The 22952-nt window shown below is 38.0% G+C and overlaps 1 protein-coding gene across 1 annotated transcript in view; it reads left to right on the top strand.

The window, feature by feature from the left end:
• The window catches only part of LOC124153992, a 193161-nt gene that overhangs the window by 18509 nt on the left and 151700 nt on the right, over nucleotides 1-22952 (top strand). The window contains exons 3-4 of the mRNA XM_046527453.1: nucleotides 13430-13516; nucleotides 19432-19554. Coding sequence (XP_046383409.1) covers nucleotides 13430-13516; nucleotides 19432-19554 — 210 coding nt within the window. The remainder of the gene's footprint in view (nucleotides 1-13429; nucleotides 13517-19431; nucleotides 19555-22952) is intronic.

Raw genomic sequence — 22952 nt, 5'->3', positions numbered from 1 at the left:
TGGTTTGGACAAAAGGGCTACTGAAGAGTCTGATCTGTGGCCAAAGTCTTGGAATGGTTATACCGAAAATAATGGACGTTTTCGTCATCAAAAATAACTTCGTTAACCCATTATTCCCCAGACTGTATGTAGGGCTTTTAACTTCTGTTGTTTCGCAATTTCCGATTTATTTTGGCCTAGTTAAAGATGAATTTTTGGAATAAAAATATTTTCATCATACTAAATGATTTTCATAATGCTGCGTGTACGCAACGCTGGGAAAACTCCGGTAAATAAATACGAAAAAAGTATTTTTTAAATCTTAGGTTACATCTTTTATTTTTTGTCTTGATTTGCACACTCGATATCTTCGCCGGGAGTTATCAGTATTCCTTTGGAGGAAATTCCCCATTCTGCTTTAACGTACATGCCGGGGCATGTCATTTTTCCTAGGGTGTCTCGTATGTGCGCATCGATTTTTATACCAAACGCCATCAGTCATAAAAATAAAATTATATAAATGAAAATGTTGGTGGAAATGACAAAATTAGAGCTAGAGATACTTAAAAAAGTCAGTAAATCGAAATTATTCCGAAGAAGAAAATTGTTCTGAGAATTAGGGTTCAGTAATGTTGCGTTAACGTAACGCTGGGAATTAATGGGTGTCATCGAGAATTTCGATTTCATCAAATGGTGGAGCAATTGATCAAATTTTTATTTAACAGTACACCGAACAATCTTCGTATCGTTATTCCCGCTAGTTCTGGATTGTAGCGCTTTACTGTGAGGGCACGTGGACACATGAAAAAGCTGGATGCATTCTAGATAAGGGTGTGGAAGGAAATGGAGAGGGCCCTGCTGAATTATATATAACGTAAAGGAAAAGTTTTGTGCTCCACCTCGAGTGCAGACAGCGTACACGAATCGTACCGATTAGCTTTACAGCTGTAATCCTGTAATCCAGAGTACGCAGAACGATTCCTGTGCGTTAAAATTTTCGGCAGTGCCTGAAGTGGATATGCTGGAAGTTGTGGGCGAGGAGAGGAAACTTCTAAATGAGATATTGGGGAGGTAGACTGTTTGTATGGAGCGAATATTGAGCGGGGAAAGTATTTTAATGTTCGTGATAGAGGAGGAATGTTGGGCAAGTGAAAGAGGGGTAGGGTGAGAATGGGATTTATAGAAAGAATGAGGGGGAGTAGGCGTTACTGTGAAATGACGAGAAAACCCAATTTTGGTATGGGAGACTCCGAGGTAATTCACAAAATGCTCCTCACCTGAACCGGTAGCATAAATGGATTAGAATCTTTTAAGAATAAATGCTTGCAGTGGACAATTCCTCACGCTTCTCTAGAATGAACGCTTGACTGAGAAACAGATTATCTCCTTCCTTTTCTTTATTCACGTGGCTTATTCCAGTTCAGTGCTCTTGTACTCCGAAGTAAATGTTAATTGGCATTTAATCACTCACAGATTATGCATAAATATCCATAATTGTTAACAAAGAGCAAGAAGATGGTCCAAATGGCGATTTTTTGGCTAGGTGGAACGGAAAAAAACTAATGAGCATAGTAACATGAAATCTAGTGCATCTAATGTGAAAGCCTCTATCTATAACATATGGAAAGGAAACCTTCAAATCCGAATCTTTGCTATTACTGCAAAGTTGTAAATGCAATGCAATGCATCCGCCCGGCAACAGGAAGTTTTTTTTTTCAAAATTCATATTTCTGAGCGCATGAAGAAATGAGTATTAATATTGAAAAATTTATAAGATTATAAAATACCAGGAAGGATCAGTGTTATGCTTTCGGTGAAGTATTAATGAAAATAGATGTTTTATAATTAGTTTCCTTTGAAGCTGGAAAGAGAGATTTGTATTTTTCCATGTATTCTCATATTTCTAGTGCCTATTGTTTAAGCTGGTCAGTGACCCTGAGTGAAACTATGAATAAAACTCATATTGATTATTGATTCTATCTTATACCAATTTTCGTCTGGATAAATAGTCCGCGTCATATTTTGTGAATGATTTTTTAAAGATCTGCAGCGAGGTGCGAATATCATAGATTTAGCCCAGTAATTTACGAGAAATTGAATTATTTACGGGTTCTGCTTTCACTTCCTTCTGCTTTATCACTTGCCAGATGTAATTGCTTCACCATTCCATCAATCGCTATGCAGTTGTTGTGAATCAGTGCGTGCGTGAATTGATAAACTTTTTTTCGGCTTTTCATCTCGCGTTATTTCCGCGAACTGTCATTTACATGCCTCCGACTTTCAAGGCTAATTGGATATCCTGAGCTTTTTGTGGAGCTAGCAGGAGAGGAAAAAAAATAATCACGACGGGAAATATGAATGAATGAATCGGATCGGCTAAAAACCATTGGCTGCGGCGGCGGCCGCGTTCGCTGTGCCTTTTGAACGCGTCGCGTCGGACGGAGTTTGTTGGTCAGAACGCCGTGGAGTTGCGATGCCAACCTCTAATGCGGTTTCCCCTTATCAAGTGTTTGGCCAACGGGATCACCGAATTGTTTCACAGTCGGCGGGATTTGCGGTCTTTAAGCCCTTTGCGGTGAATGGTTTTTCCGCTCTTCCAATTGAACGCGACGAAAAAGAACTAAATGCCTTTTACGATGACGCGTGTCTGAGATCTGGGGGAAGAGCGGAAACTTCTTCGTGTGACTGGCTCCGCGTCTCGAACGCTGGGTAAGTCTTGACGGATTGTTTTTGCCATTTTTCCGTGGACTATTTCACCTTTTTACGATTTTAAGGCATCGCAGAAATATTTTGGTGCGTTGGAACTTTTTGGAAAGTTGCACTTTGAGGTTATTCTTTAATAAAAAAAATTATTTATGAAATGCTTGCTGGATTATTTTTAGGAATTATGTGACTGGCTTTGAATGAGAAAAGTCATTAATATGATTACTCTGTATCCAAGGATGCTAGAACATATTTTATGGAGATGTTCGCATGAAATTCAGTCAAAGTTAACGATATGATATCATTAATTGTAAAAGAAGCCTTGACTGGCACCACTATTATTGACTAAGCCTTTTCTATCTGCCCATTAAAACTTCTGATAAAAAGTTGATGAAAATATGAGATTTAAAAAAAAAGGCAATGCTATCAAATTTAAAGATGTTTCATTCATTCTTCAGATTTCCGATTTCATGACGGAATTCTTCTAACTTAGGGAGAATAGAACTTTTCACTTATTCCTCTAAAGAATCATTTTTAATGAACTTCAGTGATGTAATCAATGAGAATGACAGTAAATTGCTTGATCAACGATTCGGTTGTTCATGTCAAGGTTGGGAAGTCATTTCGATATTCATTACAGCTTATTAGTTTTTACTCGGTTGTAAATGAATCAGAAATTTCATCAATATACCTGCATGTTTTCTCTTATTATTATTTTCGAATTGCCTTTTTATTGAGTCCGCTGTAGACAGAATATGAATTTCCTTTTGGAAGTAGTGTGATTGTGCCACAGACGACTTCTAAAATTAAGTCTAGTATTCGTCAACGTAAAGCAGACAGTGAGGTAGCAAGGAATTTCGTTTGGGGGGTCCAAAAACAGGGGGAAAATTTTTTTGAAAAAACAAGGTATTAAGTAGAGGGTTTTAAACTTAATTAAACACTTTTTATTATAAAAAAATTCATTTATCTAAGAAATCTTTAGTAAATTCACGATTTTTCAAGATTTAGTTTTCTTTTGTGAATCAAAGTGATTGTGTTTTTATATTTCGGAGGTGGGGGTGGGTGGGTCCGGAACCCCGGATCTCCCCCCTAGCTACGTCACCGATAGCAGATTGTGAAAAGAGGGGTGCAATTGGTTTTTATGTTCATCGTATTGTAGCGTCGTTATTCGTAATCAAACTCGATTGAAAAAAATGTCTGCGTCGAGAGAAATTCCTAAATATTATGTGTAGGTATATGGTTCGGGGCACGCAAAAGAGAGTGGACGGTTTAGTTTAGCAATGTGCGTTTTCAGTTGTGATCTCATGCAGAAATTCGAGATTGAATGAAAAGCATTTTTAGGAGAGCTGGGCGTATTTTTCGGAAATAGGCAGGATAATAAACAGAAGAACAAAACTCAATTCTGTTCATTAATAGCTGTGCTAATTTTTTTTCTTCACGTCCTGAAGTAGATAGAAAACGACTCTATAAATGGCAGTTTGGAATTATCATATCCCCCCTTCAAACTGCATTTGTTTTTAAAAACTATGTAAAGCTAAGCTAAGGCGTTTCGTCAGGAAGAAGTAAAGGTCAGAGCCCCTCCTCCCTGATTCCCCCCTCGCTAACACCCCCGTCACCATCACTTAAATGTAATATATCTATAAGCTATTCTTTTGAGGTGCGATAGTTGAAATTACACACTGTATGTTTGCTATTTTGACGTTTTATTAGTGTTATTTACGTTCTATAATTTACAAATAAATAATTGTCATGACATAATTAAATAAAAAAAATCAAATAACCTTTTAAAATAAAGTCATCAAATTTTGCCATTCCCTGAAATCTGCCGCCTGGGGCGCGTGTCCCCTCTGCCCCGACTAAGTTCTGGGACAGGCACTTGGTGTTGCTGTGATGATACTAATAATAAAAAAGCCCTAGATCGATCAAGGAATTAAATTTGGGTGGAAAATTTTTCTCGGTTTTCAATTTTTAGGTGAAGTCGTAAATTTTACCAGAATGTGAAAAAAAAAATTTGGATGAACGATAAATCTAGCCCTTCCTTGCACGGAGTGATGCTCTCGTATTTACACAGCTTGGTCCATTGACCGAATTCGCCTCCGCCGAGCCCCAAAGCGTTCCAAATTCCGCTGGGAATCCGTGCCCGCGGAGGCGGAAAACCCGATGGGAATGCGGCGGTGGACCCCGAAGTGGCCACGTGTGACGGTCGCCCACGTGAAACACGAGTTGACGGATCTATACATCCCGCTTTCAACTGATAACTGCCTCCAGATGAAGCGCTGCGCCGCCGTTGGTGTTGCATCTTGCCGGCGTTCAGAGGCTCAGTGCCCGCGCTCCGCAGTCTCAATGCGCTCCTTCTCCAATTAAGGCGAGTCTGCGGTCAGGGCGGGACTAGATGATACGACGTATGCGACTTGTAGGCAGCCTCGTTTCCATCGTCTTTGGGAGCGTCAAGGCGAGGTTTCTTGGAGAGGGAATTGAGTTGCGGAGCTCAGAGTGCGCTCTCTTTAATGCTGTCACAAGATATGCAGATTGTCTTAGGAGGGCGTATTATTCCTTTCCACCGGTCTTTTTTTTGCAATGCAATTTTTTTTTCGAGCAGTGAAGTTAAATCTCAGAAAATTTGAAGACATTTCACAAAATCGTCAATTTCATTCGAATTTTTATTCTAATTCATTTGACTTCTGAGGACTTGAGTTTAAAGTAGACGTATGAACGGACGGTTAAAAATCCAAAATTACGGGTTGGTTATATGCTATTGGTTACCAATTAGTCGCAATAAGGCAAATATTATCTATAAATACACATTATTTCACGTAGTTATTACATACTCTATGATGCAATCTAATAACGGAAGTATTATATGCTATACGTTAATACTTCAGACAAGTTGTATGAATAAGATGCCCGTGGCATTGCTAAAGGCGAATAATGTTTATTGAGAAGATTTATCTCTCTGGGCCGAGAAAAATTATATTGAAGATAGGAGTGCAGATGATCGAATCGATGGAATAAAAATCGATAGTTGAATTGATGAAAAAAAAATTAGGGGAAGCAGTGGCGTAGCCAGGAATTTCGTTTGGGGGGGTCTAAAACCAGGGGGGGAAATTTTTTAAAAACAGGGTACTAAGTAATGCGTTATAAACTAATTTTAACACTTTTCATAATCTAAAAACTCCATTTGTTATAGAAATATTTTTTAAATTCATGATTTTTCAATATTTTTTTTCTTTTATGAAGGAAAATGATTGTGTTTTTATATTTCGGGGGGCGGTAGTCCGGACCCCCCGGACCGCACCCCCTTGCTACGCCACTGAGGGAAAGACCAAAGAGAAGATGAAAGTACTCTGCCGAAAATGATTTGAGAGTGAAGTGTTTGACTGGAAGGGATGCCTGGGATGGAGTGACAAGGGGGCGACTATTTACGAAGAGCGATCCCTGACGGAATAGCTGCAGAGAATGAAGGGATAGAAGATAAAATTCGTACTAGTATATACGGGTTATTATTTTTATCTTTTTTCTTAAATTTTCTTCGGTTTTCACTCAGTTGTTATATTGTAAAGAGCCACGGGTTTTCACCAAGGTAACTTTATTTAAATAAATTTTTTGGAAAAGTGCTACAATATTTTATTTGTTTAAATATGCCTAATTTCCACCAATTGAAGCCTGGGTATATATAAACTCGCAAATTTTTGTATATTCACCTTGATAATGACAGTGTGTACTGCCGAAACCTGGGTCGGTATTGAAAACTCTTGTGGAACATACAAAAGTGTATCTTCATTATGTTTTCCAATTGAAGCCTGAATCTGTTGAACTTACCAAGGTAACTCTTTACTGTTCTATTGCGTTCAGAAATTTTCTCGTGATATGGCAGGTTGAAATTATTACAGCCATTTGATGAATAAATTTGAATAAAGGTTGAGTATTTAAAAAAAATATGTATATGCTTTGGGATGATACCGGTAGCAGCGATGACAATTGAAGCTATAAAAATCTGTTCCATATTCTTTTTTATTTCTATTGCCAATTCTTGGTACTTATTCATTATTATTATTATTTCATAGGCCCAAGCTACAGAGAAAGAAATATAAAAAAGAAGAGAGTAGATACTTGAAGAAATTTTATTAAAATTTGCACATCTATAGATAAATTATTATTGGATAAGCACATCTGTAATTACTAATCACATCCAAATTATTTTAAGTAGGATACGCTGGACACCGCTCGATTAATTGGTATCAGGTCCATGCGAATTTTCAATCCGACAATTTTTTTTAACAAGCGGGCTACGAGAACGACAAACGGTTTTAATCCCGCTAACTGACGGAAAGGCGTTATCGCCCGTAAACACTGGTCTCAACCGACACTGTTGTACTCGTTGATGTCTTCACCGCCGAACGTTCTTGGGACACCAGTCTAGCCGATGTGGAGAGGCGATATCTGTGTAGGAGGGGGTTAGGTTGGCTGGGTAGCAATCAATTCACACTCGAGGCAGCGTGTGAGCGCGTTTTACTACCCCGTAAGATTCGATCGATGCGGACATGACGGTGGCATGCTTACCTTATGTTTCCGAAGGTGTACGATACGTGTACTACTCGGGTTCGCCTAGAAGTCCTCGGATTATTTTCACCGTGTAACCCGAGTTTCACCGCAGATATTACCTTTGTTCTCGGCGTGAGATACCGCAATGATGTGCGCGCTGATTTCCGGTTTAGGCTAGCAATCAGCATGATAAAGCGCACGAGGGTTATTTTTGTTTCAACTTCGGATGGCGCACAGAGTAAAAAATAGTGAACGATACGATAAATTTTGTCACTTTGAGTTAGTACTGGGAAAACTTATTTCCGACGTTGTCAGTGTGAGAATAGAAACGTAAATTAAAACTATGGACGATTTTGTTTTCTAAGTCCTGTCTATGCACAAATGCTGCCAATACTTAGAGAGAGGAACCTTAGAGACTTTGAGAAATCAAATGGGAGACGGTAAAAATTCGTCTGCTTCAATATTCTGTGATCCCGCATTCATGTCTTACATCTTTCAAAATTACAGCCCCGTTTCAAATGTCTCAAACTAGTTTTACCACAATTTTTGTACTCTTGATGTGGGATTTTTTTCCGTGGAAATGGACTCACCGGTTTCAGAGATAACTTTTTTCTTGTTTGTTACATATTAGCTAACAAAATGTTGTAAATTTTATTTCGAACCTTTTTATTTCTATTGGCAATCTTTAAATAATTTTACTGTTCTTATTTACTAACTTAATTTTTCATTGCTCTTCTTAATGAAAATTGTTTCTGTATTGTATTAGACGGATATGAGTCGGCGCGCCGCGGCGCCACCAACAGTCCGCCGTTGAATCAAGAGAGGGATCATTTTTTCAATTTAAACGAAGAAAAATATTGATGTAATAATTGACCAATTATCTAGCGTAAAATAAAAGCATCTTAATATTGGTGTATTGTCTTTGAACTTTTTTTTGCTGAAATAAAAACTTTCAAACTCATGACGCTTGAGCTCAAGATGGTCCATCGATGGCGCGATCGAAGGTAAAAAAATAACTTTAGATCATTCATACGGGAGTTAAAATATATATGTGTATATAATATATAAAAGTTTTTGGGCTTGAGTTCGATCACTAGACTTGCTTCCATGAGCTCACAGAAACTAGAAACCGATGGCGTTCTTTAAATTCTAGTCTGGTCGACTTTGTCATTAAACCTGAATCCTGTTTTGGTGACATCGTTCAATTCTCTTATTCCTGCAGCTCGATTCTGTAAATGTGATATGGCCGTCACAAGCGGATTTCGTCAATGTATTCACGGCTTTGACGCTGGAGCGATTCTGAAACTTTTTAGTGACGTCACTCTCACAGCCGCGTCCGTGAAAGTATTCACGCCCAAGAGGGCCCGTGGTAGCTTCGTCGCGGCAATGCGCTCTAATTTTTCATTATGAATTTACGCTGTGATTGATAATTAATAGCACATTATTCATTAATTACGATGGTGGCTATTTCATATTGTCACTTCCCATAAGTAATATGTATTAAAAACAAATAAAAGAAATGCGTAAAGTTAAATTTACATTCGCGTCCTATTTAAATTGATTGGCCTTCATTGCGATTGAAGTTGGTGGGAAGTTAAACCTTGCGCTGAGGGTTTGACAATTATCTTATATTTGTGCATCTTCTAGAATGTACAAGTAAAATACTCACAACTTAATGTTCATAATAATTTGGAGTAGAACCAATGGTAAAAGTATTGTGCGGTACTGAATGTTAACAGATTTATTTAATATTTGTTTCGTAAGTTCAAGCCTTCGATTTGTTTTTATTAACGAGAATGGAGGCTCTTCACATACCTCCGCTACTTTTGCATGAGCATCAATGTCGACGGAGGCAATAGATGCACATACTTCGGCGGCAGATACGCGATATCAACAATCCCTGCGAGACGTGAGATTGGCGATGGATCACTGAGTTCACACCACGATTAATTCGTAGACGATTAGATGGCTTGCCGGGGCATACTTTAGTACGTTAAGATAAACATTGATCATCTATTCCATCTCTTCCATGCATTATTGCTGCCGTTCAGTAACACGACCAACATGATTCGTTTTTCTGTTGACACAATAGAAATACTAAGACATGTAAACATCTCGCCCTCTAGCAGAAACTGTTAATAATCTACTCGTATTCGCGCCATAAACATTTTCATCAGTATAAATCGTGAATAGTGGCATGTGCTTGCACAATCAGACACATATATGTATACGCACCACAGCGCATTTAAAATTATATACTGAAATGATGAGAGCTCAAACGCATACGAGAATGAACCATTATTAAATAATAAAATAACACTTGTTATCATTCCGCGTAAGCATTAGCTCCATACTATGAGGAAATAAGAGCTAATTGTGCAATTACGAGCCCGCTACGTGATAACTGACTTCGATACGCAGCACTTGACAACATATAAAAGAGGTAATATACAGTTTATAGCTACAAACTAATTAAGCAACCGTAACTTATCATTAATAGGTACTTTTAAAAGAAAAGACCTCACTCAAAATTGAGTAAAGAAGTATTATTTACTTTGGGAGTGAATATTCCACGGCATTGTATATGTTTCTCTATGGTAACTGAAGTTGCAGTTGGCCGCTGAAGTAAGTTTGTATCGGAGATTCTGATTCGTTCCTCGCGTCCGCACAGCTACCAACATAAGAAACTTAAGTGATCGTTCGCAATCCGTCAAACATCTCACGACACAGGCTTACAGGATCGCTTGAACGTCTTTCACGGTGAGAGGCGTGAGAACTCCGCTGTGGTTCGAACCACGCGAAGCACAGGTATGACATTTACAGAATCGAGCTGCTGATGTATAACATTTCAAGAACTAAAAGAAAAGTAATAATAAACAGGGATTCACTGCCAAATATGGTATTTCTTCTTCCTCATATCTTCCCCTCTATACTCCTTATTCCAGGCCCATGAAATATATAGTTAGAGCATCATTTCTGAAGATGATAATGCATTGTCTTTGTCAAATTACGTTCCATATGGATATGCTGAGACCTATAGGATGAAATAATAGTAGATTTTCCTGGAGAAAAAATGTTCAAACAATTAAGAAAGGAAAGATCCCAAAAATTCAGATTTGCATTGATAGAATAGTCGCAATAAAATGGTACGATAGCGTAAAATAATTCCATTCCTTTCCCAGCCACTCACAATCAGTCATCAAAGGCATATCTCACATTTCCATTCATGTGAGCTTCACAAGACCCCATCGAGTGGTTTGATGGCCATAAATGTTTGAGGTCCTTGATGAAACTGCGGCTACCCCACAGCTCGTGGTGGGAGCGTGAAAGAGTCACGGGCAAAGGTTGTTTAGCACCTGCGTGCCCGAAGGTAAAGCAGGCATAAAATTCCCCTCAAGCTCATAAAGCAATGAATCGTATAGTAGCCTTCTCTGCTTTGAAAAATGGACGGGAATCTTAAAAAATTCATCCATGGTATTTCCGTTAACGGTCGGTCTAGATGGTGGTAATTTTGGTCCAACCACTAAATTTAATAACTCCGTCATAAAAAAATAACTGTCATAGTATTTACATGATTTATCTCAATCAAGGCGCACAACACGTATTGCAGTGGAGGAAAACCGAATTAACGTCACTAGAGGAAATTAATGCCCTTTATATCTGTTCGTAGCGTATATATTTATGTACAATAGGGTGGTTTCCTATTATTTTTTTATTGCCTTAATCGAAAGATTATTACTCCTGGAGTACGTATTTCACGCTTTTAGATTTTTAAATGACAATATCTATTTTTCGCGATTAAATGAAAAGTGAACATTATCAAGCGCGCGAAAACGCGACGCTCAAGCATGAATGCCGGGAAATATCTCCGTACGTCGTATTTCTGGTTCCCCCTCCCGCCCGGTGAGGTGACCTTGAGGCGAGGCTTAGCGCTGATACGTCGCAGGCTGCCAGCGGGTAGCTGAGTACCTTGCTGAAAGGTAGCGCTTGGCTTAAAAAAGGTTTATTAATACCTTATCAAACGAAGAAAACTTTCCGACCTTAGCCAGTTTTAGTAGGTGATTATTAAGACATGTTTCCCTGAGCTCTGTGCCTCATGCATGCATTGGTAACGTCAGACGATGTATAACTCCTATCCTCTCGTGTAGAAACTAGGTCCCTGTGACGTCACGTGGAGTGGAATCGCATGGGCGCCAATCTGGCCTTTTTCAAATGAGGATAAAATTTGACCCTTGCCATTCGTCTAAACCGGTATTTCAAAAACCAAATAATCTGTGTATTATGAATACACTAATGGTGGGTAACGAATCGCAATCAATGCCTTTCGTTTTCTTTGATGAAGGAAACCACCCTATTGTGTTAATAGAATGGTCCACCGTTTGTAGTCTTTCCATTTTTCATTCGATTGTCACGTATTTCGTGTGAAACGTTCATTCTTTTCATGAACATTTTCTGATTGAGTAAACGGTCGAATTCGTTCCTTGAGTAATTTTGCGTTACAGTATTTTTAATCAATAAGTAAAACTTAGTTTGTGCTATCCGCACTGTATTAGACATGAAAATGGCACAATAGTGGTGAAGCATCCGTAGTTTGTTTCCACGCATTAAAAACGGCAGTGCAAAATTACGAAAGACGTTAAACGCTGTCACTGTTGAGTAAACTGAATTTCCTCAAGGCCGAGGTGCATGCACACGGCTTCAAAACATTCAATAATTGATTGGCATCAATAAGAACGTACCGATCGAGGGGGTCAAGGTGTTCAAAAACCCGGAAATGTTTCGAAGATAGTCTTTGGTTTAACCCCTCCAAATGAATATCCCGGAATGTATTACCTCCTCTACCCACCCACCTCCCTCGAATAATTTTTTGTCTACGGTCTGGGGTATCATTGTATTTTTACAAGATTTTTCTTAACTTGCTTCGTCAGTTTTCCTCTTTCATCGATGAAATCTTACAATTGATTTTAACCCACTTCCCATCGTCGGATCGGCTTGGAATTGTGCGCACTTGCTTGCTCATGATGATAGTACAATATTCAATAATCAGAAATTTGAAATTTTGTTCCGCTGTGCTATAATTAATTAACTAAATATTCATTTGGCAAAATAGCTATAAATTTCCTCGATATATGGCGTAAAAGTGATTGTTTTGGCAGAAATTTCTTTAATAGGAAGATTCTGTATTTAAAGGTTCTTTTTCTCCCTGGTTGTAAATTACACTAATGTTGTTACCAGACAAGACCCCTGTTTTTTGTATGGCTCACTGTTCCGCTCAGCCACAGTTCAGAAATCATTTACTGTTGTTGCCTCAAAGCTGTGGAACGATTTGCCGAAACAGGTGAAAGGCAGTGCATCACAGGAAATATTTAAGAAATGGATAGTCACCAACTTACTTTCTGGCGACCCATGAATACTGATCATGTAATTCATTCATCTGCTCATTGATGTGATTAATGTCCATTGCTGTTTGAGAAGTAGCAATTTAGTTCTTTTTTCATTTGTTAAGCTAAATTTCCTTTCTAAAAGTTGCGTTATTTTTTATTAGTCTGTTTAATGTTCGTTTTTCTGTTAGAAAACGAAATTCAGTTCTTTTCCAGTTCATTGTCAAATGATAACATTGTAGCGTATATGTCTATTGTTAGTAATGCATAGGACCACTTCCCTTATTTGCTTTCTGATTAGTTTATTACCATATTAATTGTCTTGCGCACCACTGTATATAAATTCTATGTTCCAAAGGAGTTCACTCCTAGAACAATAAATGAGTTAATTATTATTAATAATAGCTTTGGTTTAATGGATTGCATGGTTCAGCACTAAAAAGAAATAATAAAAGTAAAATAATAGAGATTTAAGAGAATAGTTTTTTCGAAAAACAGCATAAATGTACTATGAATTAAAAAAAGCTCGTCATTAATCAGAGAATAAAACGTGAGTGCTGATTAGGTTGAGATGTTATTATTGCGTGCCAATCCTTACTCACTAGTCAGAGTATTCTACAACCATTTCTAATAAACGTAATCAGTGCCCACGTTTAATTCTGCATATGGTGAAAAGCTTATTTCTTACTTTATTGTGCATTTATGCGGTTTATCGAACGTGCGAGTTTAAAATATTTTTTATTTTTATTATGTAAAAATTTTGTCTTTATTGATTATACATGGTACGCATTTTTATGGATTGGAACTTATCATATCTCTTTCAGGTGAGGTTCACGGGCTACAGGGATCGGCCGCTGGAGGAGAGGCAGGTGCGCTTCCAGAACGGCTGCCGGGAAGGACACACTGAAATTGTGAGTTGACCGCAGAGGTGACTGATCCGTGAGCCCATTCATTAGACGCATGCGCGCGTGTAGTTTGTAGTACCTCCGCGTTGGAAAGCGACGACTCGGCGGTAGGCGATACGCGGAAGAAAACGCAGCGGTGAAATGAGGCCACCTGTCGAATCGAGTGGTCACGCAGCGAACGGACTGTCATTCCATTTCCCGATTTATGTCTCGCGTTACCTAGTTAAAAAATAATGTATTGAAATAAAAGACTGTTGAGTATGAAAAAATAAAGGTGCACGACGCGTTAAAATAGTTGTGGAAAAGTGCGACAATCTCTTATTTCAATGCGTCGAACTTGTACTAGGTATATCACGCCTGAATCGATTGAATTTATGAAACATGACACTTATTGTAGTTTTTATCGAATTTTAATCAATTTAAAATCCTTTTAAATACAAAAAGAAGCATTTTACATACATCTTCTATTACAATATGAGATATGTATATCGAATATCGGTCAATCCAAATGATTTTTTACGGAAAATGTCTCCCTTTCGCGTTCATATTCAATGCTATTTTTAAAAAGTGACTTTTTGATCTTACTTTATTTATCTCCTCAGAAACAGCATAGGGAGGCCTTTTAATCGGGAGCTTTCAACAAATAACGATAAGAGATCCGTAACACCCATGATCTGACTGATGAAGTACCAAAAACCCTTTAATTCCATTATTTTGTAGAAAAGAAGGCTCAAATGAACAGACTTAGCATTGATTCTCGCGCAAAACTCTCTCCGAATTTTCCCCGAAAAAAATCCGCTGATTTCATCGACTTGAACCGGTGTGTGCTTGTATTTCGATTTAAAAGTTTTTTTTTCCATTTAATTTGGGAATTACGTTAAATATGATCAAGAGCTTTGAATCAAACCCTCAATGAGGTTTTTAAGTTATTGACTCATTTTTGGTTTCCACGAAACATTCGTGATTTTGGCGAAATCCCGTGGTTTCTTTGTGTGTTTTAGTTTTCATTTACTGCAGAGTCGTTGAAAGCGCTCTTGTTTATGTTGAATCCTGAGGACGCAATTGGTGCTTCTATTAAGGGGATGCATCTCTCGACCACTCTTTGTTTCGTGACGAATTACTTGTTCACTACTCATGCTGTCAATGAAAATTCTTTGCGTAAGAAATTGACCCTTTCCCACATTTGATAGTATCTCAAATATGAGTTTTCATTACTGTCCATTTGGAAAGTATAAGTATACAAGTTCAAAATACTATGGTGAAGTAATGGCTCGTCCAATTACAATTCCAAATACAACAGAATAAATCTTTTATTGTTCTGCGTTGATTGGTGGCAGTAATAATGTTGCTGTGGCTTTTTTAAGGCATGTCTTTAAGCTGAGAGGAGGAAAAGTATTAGTCGTTTTTCGGTACTTTCCGCGCGATCATGAAGTTTGCGGCCTTTAAAAACTGGAACCAACGATTGCATCAACTTGAAATCAATATTAGTCGTAGATAGTGCTTTTAAAATAGTCATACCAAAATTTAAAATAAAATAAAATATTTCTAAAAGAGTTATTGTTAACTTTGTGATGTAACATTTTCTCGGGAATGAGAAGTTGGAAAGACGAATGCGTTGCATAGTTGCCTTTGTATCGATGATTACTAGTGTACAAGTATATTGGAGACTATATTGTAAAAATATAGTATCCAATATACTTGAATAGTATTGAATTAGATCAATTGAAAAAGATAATCACTCCTCACACATGATCTCTAACTACTCCCCTGACCTTTCCACGACAGGAAAGTCTGCAAAGTAGATTATCCCATCAACAATAAAAGTTTGGATTGAAGTGCTGTTCTTTTCCCCGTCAAAAAATTTTTCCCATAAAAATTGAAACACGTGAAGGGGGATAAGTATCAAGACTTAGAATAAAACGACAATTGATATTCGACAGCTTATTCGAATAGGATATATGTTTAAGATTGTACATCACTTCTTCTCGATATTTTGTCCTTTTCGGTGATATATTTATACAAATAAAGTTCTTACCTTGAAAGTTTGAAGTATACCGGAACTAGCCACGGTGATAACTTTTACGGGAGTCACCTGTAATGCACAAATTGTGCGAAAAATTCGAAGAGAAAAAAAAATCATTCGCCTTGACTGGGATTCGAATCCCCTGTGCTCCAATGCTTTACCCAGTTACCGAACCAGAAATCGGGAGATCCGGGTATGTATCATTTGTAGCATCAGATGTATCATTTAATTAACATTTTCCATTTTTCATGATAATATTGGCATTGCTGGTAAGTCATGTGGTTTCAAAATTACGCTCAGCCTGCAGCTATACTTCGCGCCCGATTTCATCGCTCCTTTGACCCAAACCACGAATGTGTGTCGTAATGAGAGCTCACAGAAAATTTGTAAAAGCCGGTGTACACGATGAATGATCATGCTGAATGATCACGTGATCGTTCACAGGATCATGCGAGCAAAATAGAATATATTCTAACTTTTCCTGAATGATCATGCGCATGACGGTTCATTCGCGAATTTTTCCGTTCTACACGGTAAATGATTTCATTCAGCATGATCATTCGCATGATCATTCACCGTGTGTAGCGGCCTAAATACTACTCACTTTTTCATTAGTTCCACCATTTTTGGAACCTACTGTGACATCATCAAAGGTAGCTCGCAAAAGATGAGGGAGTTAACCTTGAAAATGGCACGATAAGAGCCGAAACCAATCGGTTCAATCAATTTTGTGGAATCTTAGGAAGTTGCTATTACTTTTACCTTGAAATTGATTAATAACTCACTCTGTAGTTCTCTTGATCCCTACCATTCAGCTCTGATGTAATCAACTTTGCACTCGCACTACTTTGCCCATCCGCGTGGCGGCGCTGGGGAGACAAAAACAGTGGCAACGCGCGACATTCTCGGCGGGAATACTATACGGGATCCCAGATGATCGCAATGGAGGGTTTGGGAAGGGGCGCAAGTGAATGCAAATTCCTCCATTAGTATGCTCACGTCTCTCAGTTTTGGCTTGAGGGGCACGCGGCATTGGCTTGGGACTCTTGGGAGGGGGCGCACGAGAGTATTAATAACGGCGAGTGTAGTGAATTCCACTAACTGTTGCATTCATGGTGAACCGACGGGGGAGGAAGTGTAGGGATGTAGGGACCACCGTAACCACCGTATTCCTCTACTCTCTCGCGAGAGATCGAGTAGGGTGGGAATAAAAAAAATGGGAAAATGGTCGTCGGCGACGGTTTTCAAATATGGACAGTGTTTATTTCCGACCCCATCCGCCAGGCGGAGCGCGAGAGGGAAAGTTGAAAAATGCCTCCATGTGACGTACTTGCCTGCGACATTGGAGGTCGACTCTTTTTCTGGCGGGGCGATTTTGGATTTTTTTCTCCCTCTCCATGCTTCGTTTTGCGGACGGTTGGATTAATTTTTGTGGGGTCGCCGTTGTAATGAATCCGAGTAGGTATGGAAATTCTTTTATGGAAAGGTTTTTAATTATTTCATGTGGTGTGCTACTGCTTTGAAGTCTAGAGGAACCTCTCCTTCATCATTTGCAATCAATTCTTCTCTTTCGGTCCAACCGAAACTTTTCAGCAACACTATCTTTGAATGGAAATTTCTTGCAAATAAATAATAAACTTAGTCTATTTCCTTGAGTATATTTTATCTAATATTGTTTTCAATTCAATTCTTCAGTGAAATCTATCTAAAATTACTTATTTTAAGCCTACAACTGGGTAATTACAAGTGTTTGAACTCGATTATTTTGTGTATATATGCTATTAAATGTCCAACATATTTAACATTTTTTTACTACCTGTTGATGTCGGATGGGGTATATTTGACAAAGTGCATCATTAGAATCATAAAAAATGAAAGCAACAAAATTGCATTCAAAACGAATGCAAGCAGTAACCAATTCGATTTAAGGTTTTAATTTACGTTTCGTTCATTTTCCGGGAATTGGAATACATTTCCGCTTAATAGCTGTTAAATGAGTCCAAGGACTATGGAGCATTCCTTTTGTTCCTTTATTTTAAAGATACATATATTACGGTCCTTTTGAAAAGGAGAATATTCTAAGGTCAATCGATTCGGGCGTGATAATTTGGAAGTTCGACATTTTGAAAATAAGGTATACAATACATGTACTTATAGAGAATATTCTAACTCGTCACATTTGCTTCAAACGAAAATGAAAACTTGAGACTTGCAAGAGGATAAGATTTCAATACCCAATCAATAATATTCAAGCACGCCAAGGCTTTGATTCACCTTGAAAAAAAAACCTTCTTTGGTGTATATAACTTCGCACCCGATTGCGATATTGCGTACAAATTTATTTATTTTATGCAGTGCTTTGAATAATGATTAAGTTAAGGATTTGAATGGGCAAATATGAAGAGGAAATACTGATATTTTCATTAAATATAAGTTATATAATTCAAGAAATGATATCAAACGTAAGCCTCGATTAATTTATCCTTGCTATAAATTCTGAAATTTACGTTGAGTATAACATTTTAGCGAAATATTTCTTGCATGACACGATGCTGAATGATAATAATAATGCATGATAAAGCTAGGTTTAAAAGCGACATAATCCTTCTCTAAACCAGAATAATGCCTCTCCATGCTTTCCCGTTTCCGATGTAATACCTCTTGAGTCTCTCCGGAACTCATCCAATGCAGCCTTAATTCTGGAATTATTTCCACAGCAATTAATTTGAACTGGTGTCCGCGATTTCAGCGGTATATCAGGATTGGAGGGCAAGGGTTATGGGACCACTAATCCCGTTCCACGGTTTTGCGTCGTTGCCAGTGGTCTCAACGACCGTATGAAGTTGAGCATGAAGCCGGTATTTATAGTTCCGAGATCCATAATTCTCGTTATTTATTTGATACATTGTTGGGATTAATGGAAAATACGGATGATAAATACCCTGCAGCAGCTGGCCTACGAATCGGATCCGATGAGATCTTGAAAGGCGTACTGTACGTTAATTTTTGTCGAAATATACTCTTTCATCGATAATTAGTTATGAATTCCTAACAATATAATCGAAAACCTGCACTTCACGGAGAATTTCGATATTTATTAAGGAAGAACTCTGAAATGAAAACATTTAGTCTTGTCCAAAAGGTAAATTAGTGTCTACATCTAAATAGTACCCCGTAAGCTGCCTCAACAGGTGTGTGGCGGGGGATGTTGGTTCACTATCTATTTAAATATTAAAAGTAAAAAGGTGCTCGTTGGAGGTATTTCACTAACGACTCCAAACTAGCCTTTGATAATATCCTTTATTGCTCGGGGAAAAATCTCTTGCAAATCAGGAAAGTATTACTCCCATTCGTGAAATCTGTGTTACTGTGTTTTCAAAGGGTTTTAACTCTAACTCTTTCTTAACCTTGTGGTATTCCATTATTAGATTTCTTGGACAGTTCACTTTTAATTATACTACTTTTTTATTTTTTAGTAGTGGTATGAGTGAAAGAGGATAGTCCAAGATTTTAATTCTTTCCAACCCAGAGCTGCTTCTAGGAGAAATTAAATTTCAAGACTTCTCATTTGAAAAATGTGAAAATTTACTACTCAATCATTATTATTGTGATGTATAACATAATGAAAGCACTTGTGTATCTCCAAACATCTATATTTATACCGACTAAGGTTTCGGCACATAATGCTATTTTCAAGGTAATGCCACCTTAAAAATGGCATCGTGAGCCGAAACATGGGTAGGTAGAAAGAAAAGAAGTGTGGAAATACACAAGTGCTTTTATGAGGTTTAACTCAAATTTTTTGGAGCGCCCTAACATTATACATGTATTTTTCAAGTTATTTTTACGGTAAAATTAATCTTCCAATCTGACGCTTTCTGTTTTTTTAATGTCGCAGGCGTTCATTGCCACCGGGACCAACCTGCAGCTGGTGTTCAACCCCGGAAGCGTGTACAGCCACGGCCTGGCGATCGATCCCTTCGGGCCGAGAGAGTGTGACTTCGAGAAGGAACCTGGTAAGGTGGGTGTCAGAGACGATGGGGGAAGCATGGCCCCGTACACCTACTATCATCTGTTTCAAATATCTTTGCGACCGAGAGGCAGGCCCACGTTTTTCTGGGGCGTGAGGGCGGAGGACACGTGACTTTCTGAAAGCCAACCAAAATGCGATAGGCTGAGCTTATCCAGACCGCAGACATTCGACTGTAAATGTTATATATACCATGGGCGTGCCCAGAATCAAAACTAGGGGGGGCGGCAAAACTAGCCGTGGTCGTTAGAGTTGTAACTGTTTTTGCACATAAAAGGCTAATGAAACCAAAATTTTAACGAAATTATGACAACAATTTATTAGTTTTATAATTATATGGTAGAAAAAAATAATGATTTTAATTTCAGTCCGTCTTATACTAATGTCATATTTCTTCAAAAGGAAAATTTGTTTATAACTTATGTTTTGAACTAAATTTATTTTCGCTTCTAGGGGGGGGGGGGGCAGTTGCCTCCCCTGCCCCCCTCTGGGTACGCCCATGACATATATAGTGTATCATCATCATTAGTCAACAATCCTAAGATTGATTTGACGCAGCTCTCCATTTCTCTCTCCTATCCGCTAATCTCTTCATAGCTATATATTTACTCTCTTTTACATCCATATAGTGTATACCATGTGTAAACGGTAGAAGATACACGTGTACTGTATACGTAAAAAATACATTCTGCCCCCGATCTACCAGATGATTATAATGCAGCAACTGTCCTCCTATCATGTATAAATATGCCAGGCTATAGCCTCCGGGAAATTCAGCCGATTTCAGACCTACGTGGCGTACACTTCGTGAGTAAGTTGGCTGTGTTGCCAAGTGGGAAGAGGGCATTTGGGACTCTACTTTGTTTCCATTCACTGAAATTAAGAAAACATGGCAACGCCCGCCTCATCCCACATCCATAGTGCCGCAGGTCCCAGGTCCTCCGGTCGCGATGCCGCTGGAAACATTCCGAGCTTGCACGACTGGGCCAGTCGCAAAGACATTTGAAAAGGATCATAGGTATCATACCATATGAGGATACCTCGATGCGTACCTTCAGGGTCTTTTCAGAATGGGAAATTCTGATCTCTAAAGGATTTTTCAGGGAGCTGTTTTCCCAGGTCAACAATTTGCGAAGGAATTTTCATGTTTAATATCATTTTAAGATGGAAAGATTTCTCTCGGGATTCCTACCGGGTTTAAATATCCATTTCTGCCAAAGTTTCGAGCTCCGACTCGTGGCTTATCCTCAGGGCTGCTGAATGTCGTTTCATTCAAAATTTTATTTTATTTCAAAATACAGTAGCTTCCGGTTAATTGGGACATATCGGGACTTGTGCATTTGGCCCCAATTAAGCGGCTGCCCCAATTAGGCGAACTATCCTGTATATGGGCTTAAAGAAACGTTGAAATGATAGAAAGAAGACTAAAGAACGTTTATAATGCAACCTAAGTTTATTGAACCATTACATACTTTGATTAATAAATCAGCGAGTTAAGTTAATGTATTATCATTTTTAAGAATTATAACAATTTAGTGAAAAATATTTTTCACAGCCTCGGGCGACGCTGAATGAATGTCTTTTACTAAGTCCTATTAAAGAAAAGTCCTATCCTCTTGCGGATAGTATAACAACAATAGCTTTCAAAATAGGGCAAGAATAGGAACATTTGTGAAAAATAAAAGTAAATCAAAGGAGGAAAATAAAAATAAAATAGTATTCTGAAAACAAAAAAATTTAATTTCGTCGCGAGTATAGAGTCTATGTCGCCGACTCATGGCCCAATAAAGCGGCATGCTGTCCCAATTAAGCGGAGAATACTCTGGGATATTCCTCTATTGGGTTCTGTTCTTCAAGATCTGCCCCAATTAAGCGGCTGCCCCAAGTAACCGGTGGACCCATTAAACGGAATCTACTGTAATACGACATTCAGAAACCCTAAGGATGCCGTTCAGTATATTTTTGCGTCATTAATGAGTGAAAAAGATTGTATCGTTTAAGATAACTTGAGATCTTTCCGGAAATAAATGTACGAATTTGAGCATTATCATAGATTAATGATCACCGCGTATTTATTTTTTTAAAATATAGACTTATCTTTAAGACTGAACTCCAATAAACTGCAATTCAATCAAACCCTGGAAATTTTATCAAACCCTGGAAATAAAAACAATATTTGTAAGGCAAGTCGTTCTTTTCAACAACCGATTTCGTGGTGACTCATAATCGCAAATCGAGTTATAAAATTGCACTTCGCAGTACATACAAGAAAAACTGCTACTTTTTGGAGTGACTATTTTTATTTGTAATCCAAAATCAATATAAGTCCTGGTTTCTCCCTTTTGTTTACATGAAGCCTTTTTTGTTAAGCTAATGGCCAATGAATCTAATATTTTCATTCATCTGATTGTGCATCACCATAATTTAATATCAATTGAGCATCAAGATAAAAATATCTATTTGATTTTCTAGGGCGAACCAAACAATTTTTACTTGAGCTGTAGATATGTTGATCGCTAATATCATACTGTAACACCTAGATAATTTACTAAGGAAAAATATGAGTGGTAACCCGTCAATATACTTACTTTCTAGACCACGGATGACAGACTAAAGTAATGTTTCTCTCTTTCGATGAAAATGTTTGTGATTCTAACGCCGTGGTTTATTCAGCATTTTTCATAATAATACTCCTGCCGGAACTAGATTATTCATACCCTGCATATATATAATAATTTCAGATTGTTTATTTATTATTTGAAACAGACATGGAACAAACTTGATATTCCTATATCATCAAATCTCCCTTCCGATTTCACAGTTTGCCTTGAACTTAAATAATTTTGGTGTTGTAGAACCTAATCACATTTCTTTGCTGACTTTGAGAAGTCACCTTTACTAACTCAAGTGTCCGTGTGATAACTCAACATTTTCAGGTCAAAGATGAGGAAAATATAATACGGGGTCGATAGTGTTATATTAACGTTAAAAAATGATATGTTATATTAATGTTAAATAAACAAGATAATTCATTCGATATCTGGATTTGGTCAAGTCAGGATAAAATGCCTAGTCTACCTAATGATTAGAATTAACTGCAAAGATGTGTCCAACATATTGTTCTTCTCCCAAGAGAGTAAAAAAAAAAGGTGAAATCGTGTGTGCTACTCGGAATATTTCGTCGCTCTCTTTTGACTCAAAATTAGTGTTTTAGTGCAGCGGAGAATTTCATTGTTATTTTTTCGTGTTATACCAACTTTGACGAAGCTGTCACTTTCGTAGCATTCGTGGAAAAAATTGCCCATCGCATCGGATGAAACTCAAAATGCGAAAACCGACATTTTGAGTTGTTTTGGTGACCCGCCGGCCAGTTATTGCTTTCCTCCCCT

The sequence above is a fragment of the Ischnura elegans genome, chromosome 2 (assembly GCF_921293095.1).
Source record: "Ischnura elegans chromosome 2, ioIscEleg1.1, whole genome shotgun sequence".
NCBI classification, from domain to species: Eukaryota; Metazoa; Arthropoda; class Insecta; order Odonata; family Coenagrionidae; genus Ischnura; species Ischnura elegans.
This window is presented reverse-complemented; position numbering and strand designations above follow the sequence as displayed.